The sequence below is a fragment of the Myotis davidii genome, unplaced genomic scaffold (genome assembly GCF_000327345.1).
Source record: "Myotis davidii unplaced genomic scaffold, ASM32734v1 scaffold327, whole genome shotgun sequence".
NCBI lineage: Eukaryota > Metazoa > Chordata > Mammalia > Chiroptera > Vespertilionidae > Myotis > Myotis davidii.
This window is the reverse complement of record NW_006298628.1, coordinates 5912237-5929084: the sequence shown is the minus strand read 5'-3', so window position 1 is coordinate 5929084 and position 16848 is coordinate 5912237. Positions and strand designations below refer to the sequence as shown.

At 62.2% G+C, this 16848-nt stretch overlaps 3 protein-coding genes across 3 annotated transcripts; 2 read left to right on the top strand and 1 right to left on the bottom strand.

Annotated features, from left to right (window-relative positions):
• Positions 1 to 363: 363 nt before the first annotated feature.
• On the bottom strand, positions 364 to 2352 carry LOC102766687 (60S ribosomal protein L37a-like). Its single transcript, XM_006774452.2, has 2 exons — positions 2323 to 2352; positions 364 to 705 (listed from the first exon to the last, which is right to left on the bottom strand). Exons 1-2 carry the CDS (start codon positions 2350 to 2352, stop codon positions 424 to 426), a joined length of 312 nt encoding a protein of 103 aa, XP_006774515.1. The 3' UTR covers positions 364 to 423.
• Positions 2336 to 9147, top strand: LOC102766398 (keratin, type I cytoskeletal 42). Its single transcript, XM_006774451.2, has 8 exons — positions 2336 to 2815; positions 4952 to 5034; positions 5166 to 5322; positions 6398 to 6559; positions 7150 to 7275; positions 7515 to 7735; positions 8685 to 8734; positions 8854 to 9147. Exons 1-8 carry the CDS (start codon positions 2351 to 2353, stop codon positions 8949 to 8951), a joined length of 1362 nt encoding a protein of 453 aa, XP_006774514.1. The 5' UTR covers positions 2336 to 2350; the 3' UTR covers positions 8952 to 9147.
• A 1943-nt stretch (positions 9148 to 11090) lies between these two features.
• Positions 11091 to 16441, top strand: KRT17 (keratin 17, type I). Its single transcript, XM_006774373.2, is given in 8 exon segments — positions 11091 to 11617; positions 12699 to 12781; positions 13156 to 13312; positions 13830 to 14031; positions 14637 to 14740; positions 14832 to 15052; positions 15153 to 15178; positions 16216 to 16441. Coding segments are annotated over 8 exon segments (1332 nt in total). The 5' UTR covers positions 11091 to 11173; the 3' UTR covers positions 16311 to 16441.
• The last annotated feature ends 407 nt before the right edge of the window (positions 16442 to 16848 follow it).

Sequence of the window (16848 nt, the reverse complement as noted above, 5' to 3'; positions counted from 1 at the left end):
GCCTCAAGGCTAAGGTCTTGGGACTTCGGAGGTGGGCTCCAGGGAGAGGCACTGAGGACAGTTGGTGCCTCACGGCCTGGCCCCTCCCCAGGTCCCTGCTCAGCTCCGGGTTCAGTGCTGGAAGGTGGGCATCCCGCTGTGAGGGAGAGGTCTGCCTGGGGGGAGGGGAGGGAGCAGTCAGCCCTGGAGGGGAGGGGTTTCTGGGGGGGGTCTTTCTTCACTGCATGTCCTCCTGTGTGAGGGTGACCTGTGGGGCAAGGCCTGCGGCTGGCGCGCCTGGGTGACCTCGGGTTCTGTTGGCTCCCTCTCTCCCCCCAGACAGTGTTGGAGGGCCAGGGAGGCCTTCCTTTTTTGTTGTTTGTGTTTTGTTATATAAATTAACCCATTTATTATAGGCTCGCAATGTTCCAAACTGTGGAGCTTCTACTGGCCTTTCACTTCCTTCCGTCTTCTGGTGGCTGACTTGACTGTGATGGCAGAAGTGGTGCCGTGGGTCCGGGCACCGCCAGCGACGGTTTTCATGCAGGAGCCACAGTGCCAGGTCCCCAGGGCTCGCCTCTTCATCCTGGTTTTGCCACAGAAGGAGCAGGTGTACTTGGCGTGCTGGCTGATTTCAGTTTTCTTCGCCATTTTCCCGAGGGAGGTGCCAAAACGGGTCCCGTATTTACCGACGATTCTGACCTTCTTGGTGCGTTTAGCCGTGTCCTTTTTTAAAAAAAAAAATATTTTTATTGATTTCAGAGCGGAAGGAAGAGGAAGAGAGAGAGAGAAACATCAATGATGAGAGAGAATTATTGATCGGCTGCCTCCTGCACACCCCCTACTGGGCATGGAGCCCACAACCTGGACATGTGTCCTGACTACGGGGAATCGAACTGTGACCTCCTGGTTCATAGGCTGATGCTCAACCACTGAGTCACGCCGGCCGGGCTGGGAAGTCCTCCTTGGTGTCTCACCTCATGGAGCGACCCTAGTGGCCTGACAGTGGCTTTGAGCCCCTTCCCACCACCCCCCAGCCACCCTCAGAGCCCCAGATGTCTTAGGCAGGGCGGAAGCAGGACAAGATTGGGGTTCGTCCCTTCTCTCCCAGAGGGCACATGCTGTCCCCGCTCTTCAAGCCAGGAAACACCGTGGGTAAGAGGCCACCCACTCTCTATGCAGAAAGTCTTTCCAGCAGCCGAGTCTCATCAGAGGAGCTCCAGCCGCACGGAAACCCGGCCTCCCTGCCTGTCCCTGTGTGTGGCGGAGCGCCCAGGCCACCCGCAAGCTTCCCGGGGGACCAGGCTCGCCCTCCCCTGCCCAGCCTGCGAGCCCTGGCCTTCCCTGGAAGCTTCCCATGCAGACAGGCCCCGTGACGCCAGCGCCCTGGCAGGGCCTAAATCATTAGCGCCGCCGAGATTAGGCTGGTAATCGCCTTGTCGGCAGGCGGTGGCGGGTGCCAGCCGCCAGGATGTGGGATCCTGCTGCTCCCTCGCAGGGCAGGGCGCAGGGGCAGAGCCCACAGAGGGACCCTGCTTCTCCCCCTCATGCCTCCTAGCAGGGGGCACCCCTGGGAATGGCTTTTCTCAGGTACTGGGGCGGGGAGGGGATGAGCAGTGGTCACCCTAACCCTCCTCTGCAGAGTCCTCCAGAGACGGGGACACAGGCATTATCCTCATTTTACCGAGGAGGAAGCTGAGGCCCATGGCCTGACCTCCTATAACACTTGGATCCAAAGATCCCAGAGGCCCGCAGTGTGTCTGTTCCCCTTAGGTATGGGGCTCCCCAGGCCAGGGCCACAGACTTAGGAGGACCCCAAGAGATCTGGGGGCTCCCCAGGTTAGAGGCAGATTCGCCTGCTCAGCCTGAGGGGCTCCTTAGGGCCCTTGGACCTGGGCAAGGGTGCCTCCCCCCAAGTCTCTCACCATCTCCTAGGAACCAGGAATGCTGGGTGGGGGGCCAGGGCAGCCGCGGGGTTCAGGCCTGTGGAGCCTTGTTCGGCCTTTTCTGGCTCCCTGAGCTGGGTTCTCCAGCTCCCCCCAGAATGAGCTCAGAGGCCTAATTGCTGCTGCGGATGCAGGATCACCCTAGCCTGGGGCTGCGGCTCCAACGCCACCTTTGTTTGTGAACAATGGGTTCCTAAGAGGCCGGGGCCCAGGCCAGGCTCGGGCAGGAGAGGGGCCTGGGAGGGTGCACTCAGCATGTCCAGCCTGAGCCCCAGGCCCTGGGCGGCTGATACAGAAGCAAATTACCGTGCTGGGGTTCTGGCTTTGACTTCAAGGGCCAGGGGCCCAGCCCCCCACAGCCCGGCTATAAAGGGCTGCCCAGGGTCTCTGTCCAGACCAGGCTCTGCTCCTGGCCAGGGGACACCATGGCTGCCACCACCACCAGCTTCCGCCAGTTCTCCACCTCCGGCTCCATCAAGGGCCTGGGCATGCCCACCGGGGGTTTCTCTCGGGTGTCCACGGTCCGCGTCGGGGGCGCCTGCCGAGCCCCCAGCCTCCTGGGAGCCGGGAGCTGTGGCAACATGTCGGTCAATTCGTCCCGCTTCATGGCGGGCATGGGGGGTGGCTACAGCGGGGGCTACTCCTGCAACCTGGGTGGGGGCTACGGCCCCAGCTACAATGTGTCGGACGCCCTGCTGGGGGGCGGCGAGAAGGAGACCATGCAGAACCTCAACGACCGCCTGGCCTCCTACCTGGAGAAGGTGCGCGCTCTGGAGGAGGCCAACGCCGACCTGGAGGTGAAGATCCGGGACTGGTACAAGAAGCAGGGCCCCGAGCCTGCCCGGGACTACAGCCACTACTTCAAGGCCATCGAGGAGCTGAAGAGCAAGGTGCGTGGACCAGGCAGCTCCCTGCCCTCTGCCCTCTGTCCTTAGTACCTGCTTCTGACTCATCCCATCCCAACTGGGCGAACATTCCTATCTTAGGTCTCCATCATTCATTCACTCCCTGGACTCAGGCCTGGAGGACACCCCATGCAGGGAGGTTGTTTGGAGTTCTCTCTTTCTGAGGGGGGGGCGGCGTTTTGGGGTGGTGATGGAGGAGCAGCAGGGGGTGGGCCTCAGAACCTTGAAGACAGCAGACGGCATCCCAGGTATAGAGGATGGCGTAGGCAAAGGCACAGAGGCGGGGGGAGAGGTTGCTGCAGGCTGCTGGGGGATGGAATGTGAGCAGGGAGGCGTCAGAGCCAGTCCCCTCTGGCTCTGCCTGCCTCACCTCCTCCAGGCAGTCCTCCTGGATCGATGGCACTTGCCTCTTCCCCCCAAATCTTGGGGTTCCTTCAACACGTTGAGGTTCAGTCTATGCCCTGCTCATTCTGCGGATCTCACTGAGGTTGGCAGGTACTCGCGGATGCCTTTGTTGTGGGTCCTCTTCACTCCCTCCATGCGGGTCACTCTGGGGGTTCCTGAGGGCAGAGCCCGCGTCTCTCTTGGCAGATTGGGGGGCGGGTCTGGAAGGAAGGAGCTGTGTCTTTCCTCTCAGACTGGAAACTTCAGGGAAGGGATTTCTCTTAGTCTGATGGAGTCCCCCCTCCCCCCCCCCTTTACCTCTAAGAACATGGCCTTGGCATTCTATGGACGTGGCACTTGGGTTTTCTGCACGAACCCGCCCCTGCAGGGTCCTAGTGTTGCAGCCCCAGAGGCAGCGGGGAGGTCAATGAGAGCCAGAGAGCCAGGCTCAAGGGCAGCAGGGGTGCGGCCTGGCTGGCGCCCGTGGTCAGACTTGCTCCGTTTCCTGGTGGAGAACCAGGCATGGTGCTGCCTTTCAGGGGGCTTTGCGGGCTGCTGCCTGGGACCTGCGCCAGGCGGGGAATTCCTGCAGCTCTTCCCTGGCAGCAGCGCTCCTGGGAGAGCCAGATCAGATACTGGGCTTGGTCTGGGCAGCGGGGCGCCCGGGGGAGCCCTGGTGAGTCAGTGTGTTCCCCAGTCCATTCGGGGTCGGCCAGCTCCTCACCACCAACCCCAGTGAACCCCGTACCAGGCTTCCTCCCTCTGAGTCACTGTGCCCCTCAGGGGTTTTGGCAATGGCCCCGGCCCCTCGTTGGACCCAATCAGCATTCTGAGTGGGGAGGTGATTGGGACGGACCCACGGAGGCCTGGGGTGGCTAACTGGCCCCCGGCTCCGTCTGGAAACCTGGGGCCTGACCTACTGCCGAAGCTTCCCTCTCTTACACCTCCTACACTTCAGCCCTCAGCCTCCAAAAATTCCAAATTCCACCCCGCTAATCTCCGTCTGGGCCTCGCTCGCCCCACCAACTCCATGGGTCTTGACTGGAGTTTCTCTTAGGCATTTCTCACAACAACAACGATAGCAGCAGTAATAATAACGTACCTTCTGCTCCTTCCTCAGTCTCCCCTGTTCGCATTTAAACCTCCTGATGACCCAGTGGGAAAAGAAAACTTTGCCCCAGGTTTGCGGTGGGGCCAGTGGTAACCTCATTAATTAATTAATCACCTAATTAAACAAGTGTTTCCTCGGGGCCAACTCTGGCCCAGGTGCTATGCCCAGAGCTGGGGATTCTAAAGGGAAGGAGACAGACGTGGCCTTGTCCCCTGAATCTCAGAGCTCATGGGAGGAGGAGAGAATTTTAAAAGTCATGGAAAAATCACACTCGGGAAGTGCTGTGAAAGAGAGAGGGGCAGGGAGGAGGTATGTCCAGAAGGAGGGACCTCGGTGAAGAACTGATGAGGGCTTCCTGGAGGAGGTGGCAAACTGAGTCTAGAGGTGAAGTTCATTGGGAAAGAGGGAGCCAGGTCCACGTGGCTTGGGCAGTGACCCCATGGTTGTTGAGGGGTATGTGTGGGTCCCCTGGCATCATGGTTACCTATGCCTGGGCACAGTGCCCCTACCACTCAGTGAGTCCCCCAGCCGGGTCCTCAGAGGAGGAGACCACACCACAGGGTGCAGAGTCTTCCCGGGGCTGCTGAGGGTGCTTGCTCACGGCGCCCATCATCGCTCCCCCCCAGATCCTGGCCGCCACCATCGACAATGCCAGCCTGGTGCTGCAGATCGACAACGCCCGCCTGGCAGCCGATGACTTCCGCACCAAGTGAGTCTGGGCCTCCGGGGCTGTTGGCGGCGGGTCCAGCTCTGCACCTCACCGGGCCCTCTGTGTGCACGAGGTGGGGGAGGGGTGGGGGGCTGGTGGGCCTCCATGGCTCATGCCTCCACCCCTCCCAGGTATGAGATGGAGCTGAATCTGCGCATGAGCGTGGAGGGCGACACCAACGGCCTGCGCCGGGTGCTGGACGAGCTGACCCTGGCCAGGGCCGACCTGGAGATGCAGATCGAGAACCTGAAGGAGGAGCTGGCCTACCTGCGGAAGAACCACGAGGAGGTGAGGCGGAGGGGGAGTGACTGCAGGAGAAACTCGCCTGGGGACAAGCAAGGCTGGGGCCTCCCGATCTGCCTGGGCCGGGGCCCTGCTCTGCACCCAGCGCCCATCCAGGGTGGGTGCCTGGCCCTGACCTGGCTGACCCTCGGAGGGCCCCGGGGGAGGCCTGGAGGGCCTTCTGCCCACCAAGGTACTTTCCATGTCCCCGAAGGCACGGCTCACTGTGTGGTGGCAGTTAACGATCTAATGAGATCGCAGTCGAAGAACAGGCACGCTGATTACTACAATTAATTACAGTGGTGATAGTCATCTTCCCAGCACACAGTGATTCACAGCAATGGTCTCAGCTGACACCAAGCAGCGCCGCGAGAAGGGTGCGCGTTCTCCCCGTTACCAGTGGAGAAACGGAGGCTCAGAGAGGCTGAGGGATTCATCCAAGGCTGCGCAGGCATCTTCCCTCCAGTCTGTCCCACCCAGGTCCACATCCAGGGCCAACTCCACCACTCTGCCACCTCTCCCACCTCCTTTTTCAGAGAACTCTGGATCCCAGTGACCCCAAGACTCAACCCAAGGCCCTGCAGGGGGACTAATGAGCCTGTGGTTTCCTTCTCAGCTGACCTCTGGGCTGCCCTGAGCTGGGGGCGCCCGATCCCCGAGTGTCAGAAGCCCAGCAAGTGTCTCCAGTGGGCTTTGAGGCTGGTGATAGGAGTTGCATTTCCTAACGAGGTCTGGTCCCGGGGCTGCTTTCCCCCTGCTGTGCCGCGTGGCCGGCCGGCCGTGGGTGACAAGGGTGGCGAGCTTGTCCTGGCTCGTGCCCTCTCATGACAGAGAGCTGGGGATGGACACACAGCACACACGGGGGATGGGTCCTGAGTGTGTGTTGGGGAAGATGTTTGATATCGACAGCCCTGCACGGTGGAGCCATGACCTCTGCCTCCACCTTCAGGGTGAGGAGCTGTCGGCGTGTCTGCGTCTGTCCGTCTGTCATTGACACCTGTGTCCCCCAGGTGGAGAAGGCGGGCCGCAGGCTCTCTCCCCAGGTGGCCCTGGGTGAGCGCCTGCTCTCCTCTCTGCCCAGGAAATGAACGCCCTGCGAGGCCAGGTGGGCGGGGACGTCAGCGTGGAGATGGACGCCGCCCCCGGCGTGGACCTGAGCCGCATCCTGAACGAGATGCGCGACCAGTACGAGAAGATCGCCGAGAAGAACCGCAAGGAAGCCGAGGACTGGTTCTTCACCAAGGTGGGTGGCCCGCGTGAGCAGGTGCGCGCGCACCTGTGCGTGCATGTGCGGAGTGTGGGTCGGAGAACGTGTAGCCGCACAGACTGTGCCATCTGGAAGGGCCTTTGGAAACCAGTTGGACCAACCCTCAAGTTTAGACGCTGATCGTGAGGCCTGGAGAGGACCCAGGCTCACACCACCCTCGGGTGCGGCCTGGGGAACCAGGTCTCCCCCGCAGCGAGGGCTCCTCCCGCACAGGCCTTTGTAGGCATGTGTGTGTTTGGACGCATAACTCAGACCCTCAGAAAACACACGGAGAAGCGACAGGAACAGGCACAGAAAGATAAAACCTGGGCCTGTCTGAGCAATGTCACGGCTCCCTGGGCAGCAACTAGTGCAGATGCCTGCAAAGCAGGGCGAATCCCGCTGAGGGCCCATGTGGGCACCTAGGGTGTCTGTGTGCACCCATGTGGGCACCGAGGTTTGGGGCCCCACAGAGGCCAGCGAGGTGCTGGCGGAGCAAGTCCGGGAGGTCAGGGCTCAGGGGTGGCCCCTGCCCCCAGCCTATGTCCACACGCCTCCTCAAACCCCCACGGCCCACCTGCTTCCAGACGGAGGAGCTGAGCCGCGAGGTGGCCACGAACACCGAGGCCCTGCAGAGCCACAGGACGGAGATCTCTGAGCTCCGCCGCTCCGTGCAGAACCTGGAGATTGAGCTGCAGTCCCAGCTCAGCATGGTAGGGCCTCCGTCCCTCCCCTCCCCTCCCTGCCTCCTCCCTGTCATCCCAGGCCTACCTCCACTCGGAGAACAGACTCCCTCACAAATGTCACTTCACCCAGTGACATGGCCCCTCGCTGCCCCAGTTACCACCCCGCCTAGTTACTGGCTGCACCCACAACCCCCCACGGTGGGCTCCTCTGGGTGGGGAAGGGTCCCGCCTCGGTCTTATCCATCGGCCTGCGCTTTGGCCCACAGAAAGCATCGCTGGAGGGCAGCCTTGCGGAGACCGAGGCGCGCTACGGGGCGCAGCTGGCCCAGCTGCAGGGGCTCATCGGCAGCATCGAGCAGCAGCTGAGTGAGCTCCGCTGTGACATGGAGCGTCAGAACCACGAGTACCAGGTGCTGCTGGACGTGAAGACGCGGCTGGAACAGGAGATCGCCACCTACCGCCGCCTGCTGGAGGGCGAGGACGCCCAGTGAGTGGGGGCACCTGGGCACATGCTTCGCCCAGGGAGGGGCGATTGAGCTGCAGGGGCAGCCTCAGCAAAGCCAGGAGGAGGTGTGGAGGCTTGCAGGGGGCAACACGGAGACCGCTGGCTGGGGTCTGGCTGAGAGGAGCACTGAAGGCCACCTTAGAGCCGGCGGACTCAGTGGTGTAGACATGTGGGTGCCAGGAGGGGCTTTGCACAGGATGGGTATGATCGAGAGGCCTCAGAGCCTTCCCTCTGGCTGCAGACGGAGAGCTGCATCAAGGAGGCCGGGGGCATGGGGACCTGCCGGGAGGCTGAGGAAGGGGCAGGGGCAGGGGCAGGGAAAGGCCTGGGCATGGGGGCGAGCGTGGCTCACAGCGGGACTCAATCAGTGCTGAGTGAGCACGCGAAGGCCTGGGTAACGATGAGCCTGGGTTTCTGGTTCCCATGACTTGTGGTTGGCGACGCCATTACCCAGGATGGGATGAGGACCAGGGCAGCATCTGGTTTGGAGTGGGAAGGTGGGTCCGGGCCCTGCTATAAAGGGGCTGAGACCGTCCTGGAGTCTCCATGCTTAGTCAGCTTTTTTGGATCCTGAAGATGGTGAAGTCCCCTTATACTCTAACCACAGTCTCTCTTGCTTTAATCGAGTCTATTTGTGGGGTCCTTCTAGATACAGGAAAACGTGCTCAGCTTCTTGTACATCCCTGGCTAGCTGCAAAGGGCCTCTGGGCCTCTGTTGGGGTGGCCCCTTTCGGTACTCCTGCCCACTGGGCCTGTGCCCTCTGACCCTTGCGGTTGCCATTCTTTTCCGTGCACTCCCAGCTGGGATTCCTCTTTGGTTTTCTGGGACCTCTCTCCCCTCACCCTGGGGCTCCCCAGCTGCTTCTCCTCCCGGGGGACAGGGCTCCCAGCGTCACCCCTGGGTTGACAGGTCCCCTTTCCCTCCCTGCAGCCTGGCCAACCAGTACTCCTCGTTCCTGGCCTCGCAGCCCACTCGGGATGGTAAGAGTCTGCCCCATCCTGCCCAGAGGAGGCGGGAGAGTGGGAGGACCCTTCTGTGTGGGAGATGGGGGAGGGGCTCCGGCCTGAGGTTCCCTGCCCCACCCCCCTTCCCTCTGCAGCCACGGTGACCAGCCGCCAGGTGCGCACCATCGTGGAGGAGGTCCAGGATGGCAAGGTGGTCACCTCCCGGGAGCAGGTCCACCGCTCTACCCACTGAGCCCTTCCCACTTGCCTCGAGGGTCATGGGGCAGCCCTCGCCTCCAGCCCCCGGCACGCTACTGCTGAGCCCCGCGCGCCCGTCGGGGCCCCTGCCCGAGAGCTGTTGCCTTTCTGTACCTGCTTCCCAAAGCCCTCACGGGGGGCCTCCTGAATTGGCCCCAGTGACCACTATTAAAGCTTGGCCTGAAGTTCAATGCCTCCTGGGGTCCGGTGTGGTCATTGGTGTGGGGCGGTGTGGGCTGAGGGACTGGGGGAGGAGGAGATTCTGTTAAATTTTGGGGTGGTGGATGCCCGGCTGGCGGGGCTCAGTGGTTGAGCATCGACCTGTGAACCAGGCGGTCACGATCCGATTCCCGGTCAGGGCACATGCCCAGGTTGCGGGCTCAGTCCCCAGTGTGAGGTGTGCAGGAGGCAGCCCATCAGTGATTCTCTCTCATCATTGATGCTTCTATCTCTCTCTCTCTCCCATCCTCTCTGAAATCAATAAAAATATATTTTAAAAATTTTGGGGGTGGTGCTTGTCACCTGCCAACCAGTTCTGCCCACCTCAACCAGGCCTGGGGCTTGTGGGAGGACGAGAGGGAAGGAGGCAGGAGGACCTTCGGCTCCGGGATGGGACAGTCCACAAGCTGGGACCGTGTCTGAGAAGCAGCCCCTGGGGTCGCCATTGCCTGTGCTGGCCCCTGGGAGGGCCCCTAGGGATCCCAGGGAGCTGTGTCTATTATAGACGCTCCCACCTTCGCCTCCGTCTGGGGGAGAGAGGCCGGGCAGGGCTTCCTGAAGGGTGGTCCGGGACATAGATGGGTGAGAGGAGGTGGCAGCGGCACAGCCCGGGAAACCAGACCAGCTCTGCCCAGCTCCGGGGTGTGTGTGGGGCGGGGTGACCGCTGTGTTAAGTGAGCGTGGGGGGCTGTCTTGTTTGCTTTGGTGGCTTGGCAGCTGCCGGGCTATTGGGGAATCTCTGTTGGCTGCTGGCGGGGGCTGTCCGGGCCTGCCTGGGAAGTGGAAGCCATCGGCAGCCTGAGACACGACCGCATTCCGCCCAACCTGTCTGCTGGGGCGCTGGGACCCAGGCCGGGCCTGGGGTGGTGGGCAGGGCAGGGGAGCACTGTAGGTTGGCTCAGGGTCCATCCCGAAGGGCCATGTCAGGGGAAGGACCTGTGTGGGGGGACTGGCTGGGAGGGTCTCAGGAATGCGAAGGTGTATGCCCTCACCTTACCCTGAGGCCTCTTGGAGGGCTAGGGAGGTGGAAGGGGGCCTGAGCGTCAGTTCTCCTAGTTCCCTTTTACCACAAGGCTCTCCCCGCAGTGATCATGTCCCCATCTGTAGCTAAGCTTCTCTTTGCCCCCCTGTTAAGGAATCCCGGGGTTGGGACAGGTCAGAACACTGGCCAGATGGACTTGTAGCCCCTAGGAACGCTCCCCTGGGGTCAGGGCTGGGCAGAGTGGCCGGGTCCCTTGGGGAGGGGTCTGGAGCTCTAGGATGAGGGGTGAAACGCTGCCAGCCCAGTTCTGCAGGTGTGGGAGGCAGTGGGACATGATCCCCCTCAAGCCCCCGTCTCCTTAGCTATAAAACAGGGTGGTCATCTGAGACCTGACAGCGTGACTGTGTTGTGTGCTGAGCCTGGTGGTTTAGGTCCCGGTGCCAAGTGGAATGGGGGCTCCATCCTCGCTGCCTCCTCAGCCCCCAGTCCTGGGCTGGTGCGTTGAAGGACAGTAACCTCAGGCTGGGGGCGGGGGAGCTGCCGGGTTCCCCAACCTTTTCCCTACCAGGCCCAGGGGCCAGGTGGGCTGGGCTGGGGTGGCAGCCGCCTGGGAGGGCCTGGGATGGTGACGTCCTGCCTCTCCTCTTCCCCGTATTAGGTCATGGGAAATCGTAGCTCGAGGGCCTGCCTGAATCACAGGTGACGGGCTTAAGGACAGAGACACGCACACGCATATGCAAACACCCAGCATAGGGGTTCGGAGAAATGAGGCAAAGCCCCGGTGGTGGGAGGGGAAGGGGCCCACAGGCACCTGGGAGCTGGCCACCAGCCAGGGGTGATGAAAGCCCAGGGGAATGGAAAGAGGAGCAAGCCTATTGTCATCGCTGCCCCCGCCCACCACTCAGCCTGTTATAAAGGAGGCAGGCGAGCCCCAGCCACAAAGGCACCTCAGGCTTCTCTCCTCTCCAGTCCTCTTGCTCTGTGCCTGTGCCTGCCTGCCACCCGCTGTCACCACCATGACCACCACCATCCGCCAGTTCACCTCCTCCAGCTCCATCAAGGGCTCCTCCGGCCTGGGGGGCGGTTCGTCCCGCACCTCCTGCCGGCTGTCTAGCGGCCTGGGTGCCGGCTCCTGCAGGCTGGGGTCCACCAGTGGTCTGGGCAGCGCCCTGGGCAGTGCCATGGGGAGTGGCAGCTATTCCAGCTGCTACAGCTTCGGCTCAGGCAGTGGCTATGGCAGCAGCTTTGGGGGTGTCGATGGGCTGCTGGCCGGAGGCGAGAAGGCCACCATGCAGAACCTCAACGACCGCCTGGCCTCCTACCTGGACAAGGTGCGCGCCCTGGAGGAGGCCAACACGGAGCTGGAGGTGAAGATCCGGGACTGGTACCAGAAGCAGGCCCCGGGGCCCGCCCGCGACTACAGCCACTACTACCACACCATCGAGGACCTGAAGAACAAGGTGGGCGTTGGGGAGGGGTCTGTGGGGACCACGGCTTCTCCCACATCTCCTGCCCAACCTGGAATCCAGCCTGGGGGCTGTCACAGGGGCCTCAGGGGGCCCAGGACAGCTTGGCCCCAGCGTGGCCTCTGGGAGCCCACCTTGGGGCTGCTCTGTGGCTCATGTTATTCGTTTTTTTTGGGGTGGGGAGGCAGCAGGCTGGGCCAGGGGCAAGCAGGTCTCAGGGGGCTACTTCAAGGCTCCCTGTCCTCATCACAGAGCTTCTTCTTGCCACCTCATGAGTGATAGGATAAGGCGAATGGACACAGCTAGAGGGCTGGGCGGGCTCATGAGTTTGCTGGGTATGTGGGCACCTCTCTCCTTGGAGCCCTCGGAGGGGGTTTGGGGCAATGGTGGGGTCAGGGGTCTGAGTGAGCATCCCATGGCACCTGCTGGGAGGCGGAGACAGGAGAGAGAGGGCGGGGCCTCAGGAGGCCTCTTGCGAGCCTTATTTGGGGATTTTTTCTGGCTTCCCCATCCCTCCTGCTGCTCCCTCAAGAACTGGGCCCAGCAAACCCAGGGAGGGGGGAGCTGCCCACTGGAGCCCTGGGCCAAGGTTTAGCAGGAGTCAAGACTTCTGATTGGAAAATACTCTTTAGTGAGGACTCGTTTAGCCTCCCTTTTGGGGGAGACCCTCAGGGGCACCATGTCCCCAGCTGTAAAGTGTGGGGGTTGCCCACATCCCCTCTGCTTTCTGGGTTTCTGGGACAGTTTCTGCCGGGAGGCATCCCCCCCACACCACCCGCCTCCCACCTCTGTTCTCGGGCTCCCAGCCTGAGAGCTCCCGGGCTGCCTGCTCTGGGAGTCTGTGTTGAGGAGGTAGGTCCTGGGGGGACAGGAGGCAAGTTTCAACGCATTAGACTCTCGCTGGCATGGATTTTGTCAACAATTACACACAAGAAAGGAGAGAGGCTGGGCGGGAAGGGAGCCCTCCTGAAGAAGGCGGCCCCATCCTGGCCCCCGGCAGGATGGCCCTTCTCAGAACCCTGGTCTGGGCTGAACCACCCGCACCCAGTGATCCGACTCTTCCCCACCTCCCCAGATCCTCACGGCCACCGTGGACAACGCCAGCATCCTGCTGCAGATCGACAATGCCCGCCTGGCTGCTGATGACTTCCGTACCAAGTGAGCCTTCACCACTGAGCGGGGGAGGCCCTGGGGCACCCCTCCACACCCTGGGACCCCTCGGTTGCTTGTGATACAGGCCAAGAACTGGGGGTGGGGGAGTCTACCTCTTAGTCCAGGATGCAGCAAATTCTGAAGGTCGCAGGGCTAAGGTGATGGACAAGAGCAAGAGGAGGCAGGAGTGAGAAGTAGGAAGCCAGGCGGGGTAGGGCCCTGCCCTGCCTGTTCCCAGGGCCTCAGGTGGACTTTGCTTTCACTCCTCGCCACCATCATTCTTCATAAGCCCGTGGAGCCCTGGCAAAAGCAGGGTGCTGGCCAGGACCTGAACCTGCCAGTCCCAGTGTCCACATGGAAGTCTCTGGTTCCCTTGGCAGGTTTGAGACGGAGCAGGCCCTGCGGGTGAGCGTGGAGGCCGACATCAACGGCCTGCGCCGGGTGCTGGACGAGCTGACCCTGGCCAGGGCCGACCTGGAGATGCAGATCGAGAACCTGAAGGAGGAGCTGGCCTACCTGCGGAAGAACCACGAGGAGGTGAGGCGGAGGGGGTGGCAGGTGCTCCAGGGCTGGCCACCTCACAGGGCTGCCCTGTCCGAGGAGCCCTGATCCCGGGGGTCCAGAGCCAGCGTGCAGGCCAGCCTCCTTCCTGCTCCCCTGCATCAGAGGAACCTCCCAGGGGCCCATGAGGCCTCGTCTGCCCTCCCCCGCTTTAACCTCCCTCTCAAGGACAGGGTAGAAGTGAAGAGGTCCCCTTGTCCCAGCCCAAACCCTTAAATCTGGGCCCCATGCAGAAGTTTGGAAATTAGAGGGGATATTCTGGGGGCACAGGCCTGAGAATGAGATTTTATCTTTGGGGGGAGACACAGAACCTACCCTCAGGGTGCCCACAGTCTGATGGGGGAGGCAGAACCCATACAGAGCAGGTGAACAAGTCGTTAGGAGGGTCAGAGGGGAGAGGGCAGGCAGAATGAGGGAGAGGTCTGGAGAGCTTGTGTGGGAAGGGCTGGAGTGAGAGGCCGGATGCCCACACCACAGTCCCCGTCCTCCACAGGAGATGAACTCCCTGAGAGGCCAGGTGGGCGGCGAGATCAACGTGGAGATGGACGCCGCCCCGGGCGTGGACCTGAGCCGCATCTTGTCCGAGATGCGCGACCAGTACGAGAAGATGGCCGAGAAGAACCGCAAGGACGCCGAGGACTGGTTCTTCAGCAAGGTACCAGAGGCCTCTCCCAGCGATGGGGTGCAGGAACCGAGTCCCCACCGCAAGCCCAGGGCCTGGCATTGTGGGGGGCGCCCTCTCAGTGAGCCAAGTGCACCCCAGGAGTTCAGGCTCACCCATGGCATCAACGGGCTGGGAGCTCAGCTAAAGCTAGGATCTGGGGGTGGGCGGGGAGCCCCCACTCAGGAACACAGCCAGAGGATAAAGGCCCCGGGACCCTCCACCTCTCCTGCAAGGAGTCAAGAATGGCACCAGGGGCCTGGCTACCGGTCCTTAGCAAGGGAGGGGGTAGGGACCCATTAGGGTTCTCAAGTTTCCTACTCTTGTGCCCTCCACCTGTAGGGATTAAAGATAAACTTTAACATATTCCCAAGGTTTCGGGACTTTGGGAAGTGGGAAGCTGATGAGAGACACTCCCCGCATAGTCAGGTTTAGGAAGAGGGCCCAGGAAGGCGGACAAGGTCAGGGGGTTATGGGGCGTGGGGGGGCCCATGTGCCCGTCTGGGCACCGAATGGGTCCTGGGCTGAGGATATGCAGGGCGTGGTGGTTGTCTGACGTGGAGAAGGGACCCCAGGCTCACGCGGCACCGTCCTGTGTTCTGTCTGCAGACCGAGTCAAAAATAAAGAAAATATTTTAGTCATTCAGGCTGAAAAAAGGAAAGACTAAATCAGGCTAGCTTCAAACTAGCTCCGGCGCACCATGCAGGCCCTGGAGATCGAGCTGCAGTCCCAGCTCAGCATGGTAGGGGCGCGGCCAGGCCGGGGGTGGGCCCCAGGCCCCACGGGGGGCACCGACCACCCTCTCTGACCCTGTTCCTCCTGCACCCCTGCAGAAAGCATCCCTGGAGGGCAGCCTGGCGGAGACGGAGAACCGCTACTGCGTGCAGCTGTCCCAGATCCAGGGGCTGATCGGCAGCGTGGAGGAGCAGCTGGCCCAGCTGCGCTGTGAGATGGAACAGCAGAACCAGGAGTACAAGATCCTGCTGGACGTGAAGACCCGGCTGGAGCAGGAGATCGCCACCTACCGCCGCCTGCTGGAGGGAGAGGACGCCCAGTGAGTGGGGGCCCGGGGCCAGGGCTGGGGGCCTGGGGCTGGGGGCGGGGCTGGAGATCTCAGACCCACATCTGATCTTCCTTCTCTGTTTTCTTTGCAGCCTGACTCAGTACAAGCCCAAAGAACGTAAGAATCTTGGACCGTGGTCGCTGCGGGCGGGCGGGGCAGCACGGGGCAGGCACCCATCTGCACCTTGCTGGGGGAGGGTCCCCCGGAGCTCCAGGACATGATGGCTGATCCTTAGTGGGGGTGGAAGAAGGGACCCATTAGGGTTCAGGACTGATGCTCAGGGGAATCAGACAGGGAGACACTGCCTGGCCCAATGGGGGCAGGGCAGGGAGATGGTCCTTAATCCTGGAGTCCTAGTGTGATGGGGGAAACCTAGCTCTGAAGGCCGTCCTCTGATGGGGAGGCAGGGACCAGGTCTCATGACTTTTGCTCTGAGACCCTGCAGATGAGCGAAAGCAGTCTGGACTCTAGCCTGGAGGGAGAAAGGGGCTTGGTCCTTGTCCTCTGGGTCCCAGGGAACATAACCCACCTGCCCCGTGGTCCGCAAACTGCGGCTCAGCAAACCGCGGCTGGTGAGCCGCATGCGGCTCTTTGGCCCCTTGAGTGCGGCTCTCCCACAAAATACCGACTTCTGCGCATGGGCCACAAAGTTTCAATCGCACTGTACGTGCGTGCCCACACGTGGTATTTTGTGGAAGAGCCACACTCAAGGGGCCAAAGAGCCGCATGTGGCTCGCAAGCCGCGGTTTGCCGACCACAGCCCTAGCCTGATGGAGTCGATGGGGACCAGGTGCTGGCCTTGGAGAGCCCCGCCCAGGCTGATGGGGGAGACAGGAACACAGTCCATGCCCTGGAGACTGCAGAGAAATGGAGTTAGACCCATGTTGTGGGCACCCCGTCTGCGAGGTGCTGCTCTTGCAGAAGGACACGTGGGTCAGAATCACCCCACCCACCTGGGGGGCTGGGGCACCAGCAGAGGGACAAGCTGGAAGGGAGGGAGCAGTGAGGGTGGAGGGACAGTGTGGATGTGATGGCCAGGAGCCAGCAGAGGCGTGGACACCGTGGCTGTGGGGGAAAGAGCGGGCTCCTCTCAGGGGTGGGCTGAGCCAGGCTCTCTGGGCCCCTGCCCCCCTCTGAGTGTCTGTCTCCTGCAGCCGTGACCACCCGTCAGGTGCGCACCATTGTGGAAGAGGTGCAGGACGGCAAGGTCATTTCCTCCCGCGAGCAGATCCACCAGACCACCCGCTAGAACCCTGCTCACCTGCCCACCACCCCCAGGCCCTCATCAGCCCTGCAGCCTCGACCTCCCCAGCCTGAGCCCCGTGGCTCCCGTCCCTTTCCCATACCCCGTGCCTGAACAATAAAGCTTGTTGACTCAGACGTGGAATGCCTCCTGATTGTGGCCACTGAGTGGGCCCGAGTGAGGGAGGGGTGTACGGAAGCGGGGGCGGGGGATGGGACAGGGAGGAGTCCATGGACGCCCACTATTGTTGACTTAGAGTCTAGGACCAGGGTGAGGAGTAAGTCTGGGCAGAGCTTGTGTGTGGTGGTCCCAGGGAAGGTGGTGCAGGCCGGGCGAGACCAGGGTGCGGCCAGTGTATGGGGGGCCTTAGGTGGCCTCTTCGTGTCCTCTAAGTGGGCCTGTGGCCTCGGGCAGTCGCTTCCCCTTGCTGAGCCTCATTCTCTCATCCATAAATGGGTGAGCAGATTTCAGGTGTGGGAGCCAGAGGCCCACGGGATGTTGCATTCAATTGCTCCTCCAGGTCCCTCCCCCGAGAGGGGGCAGG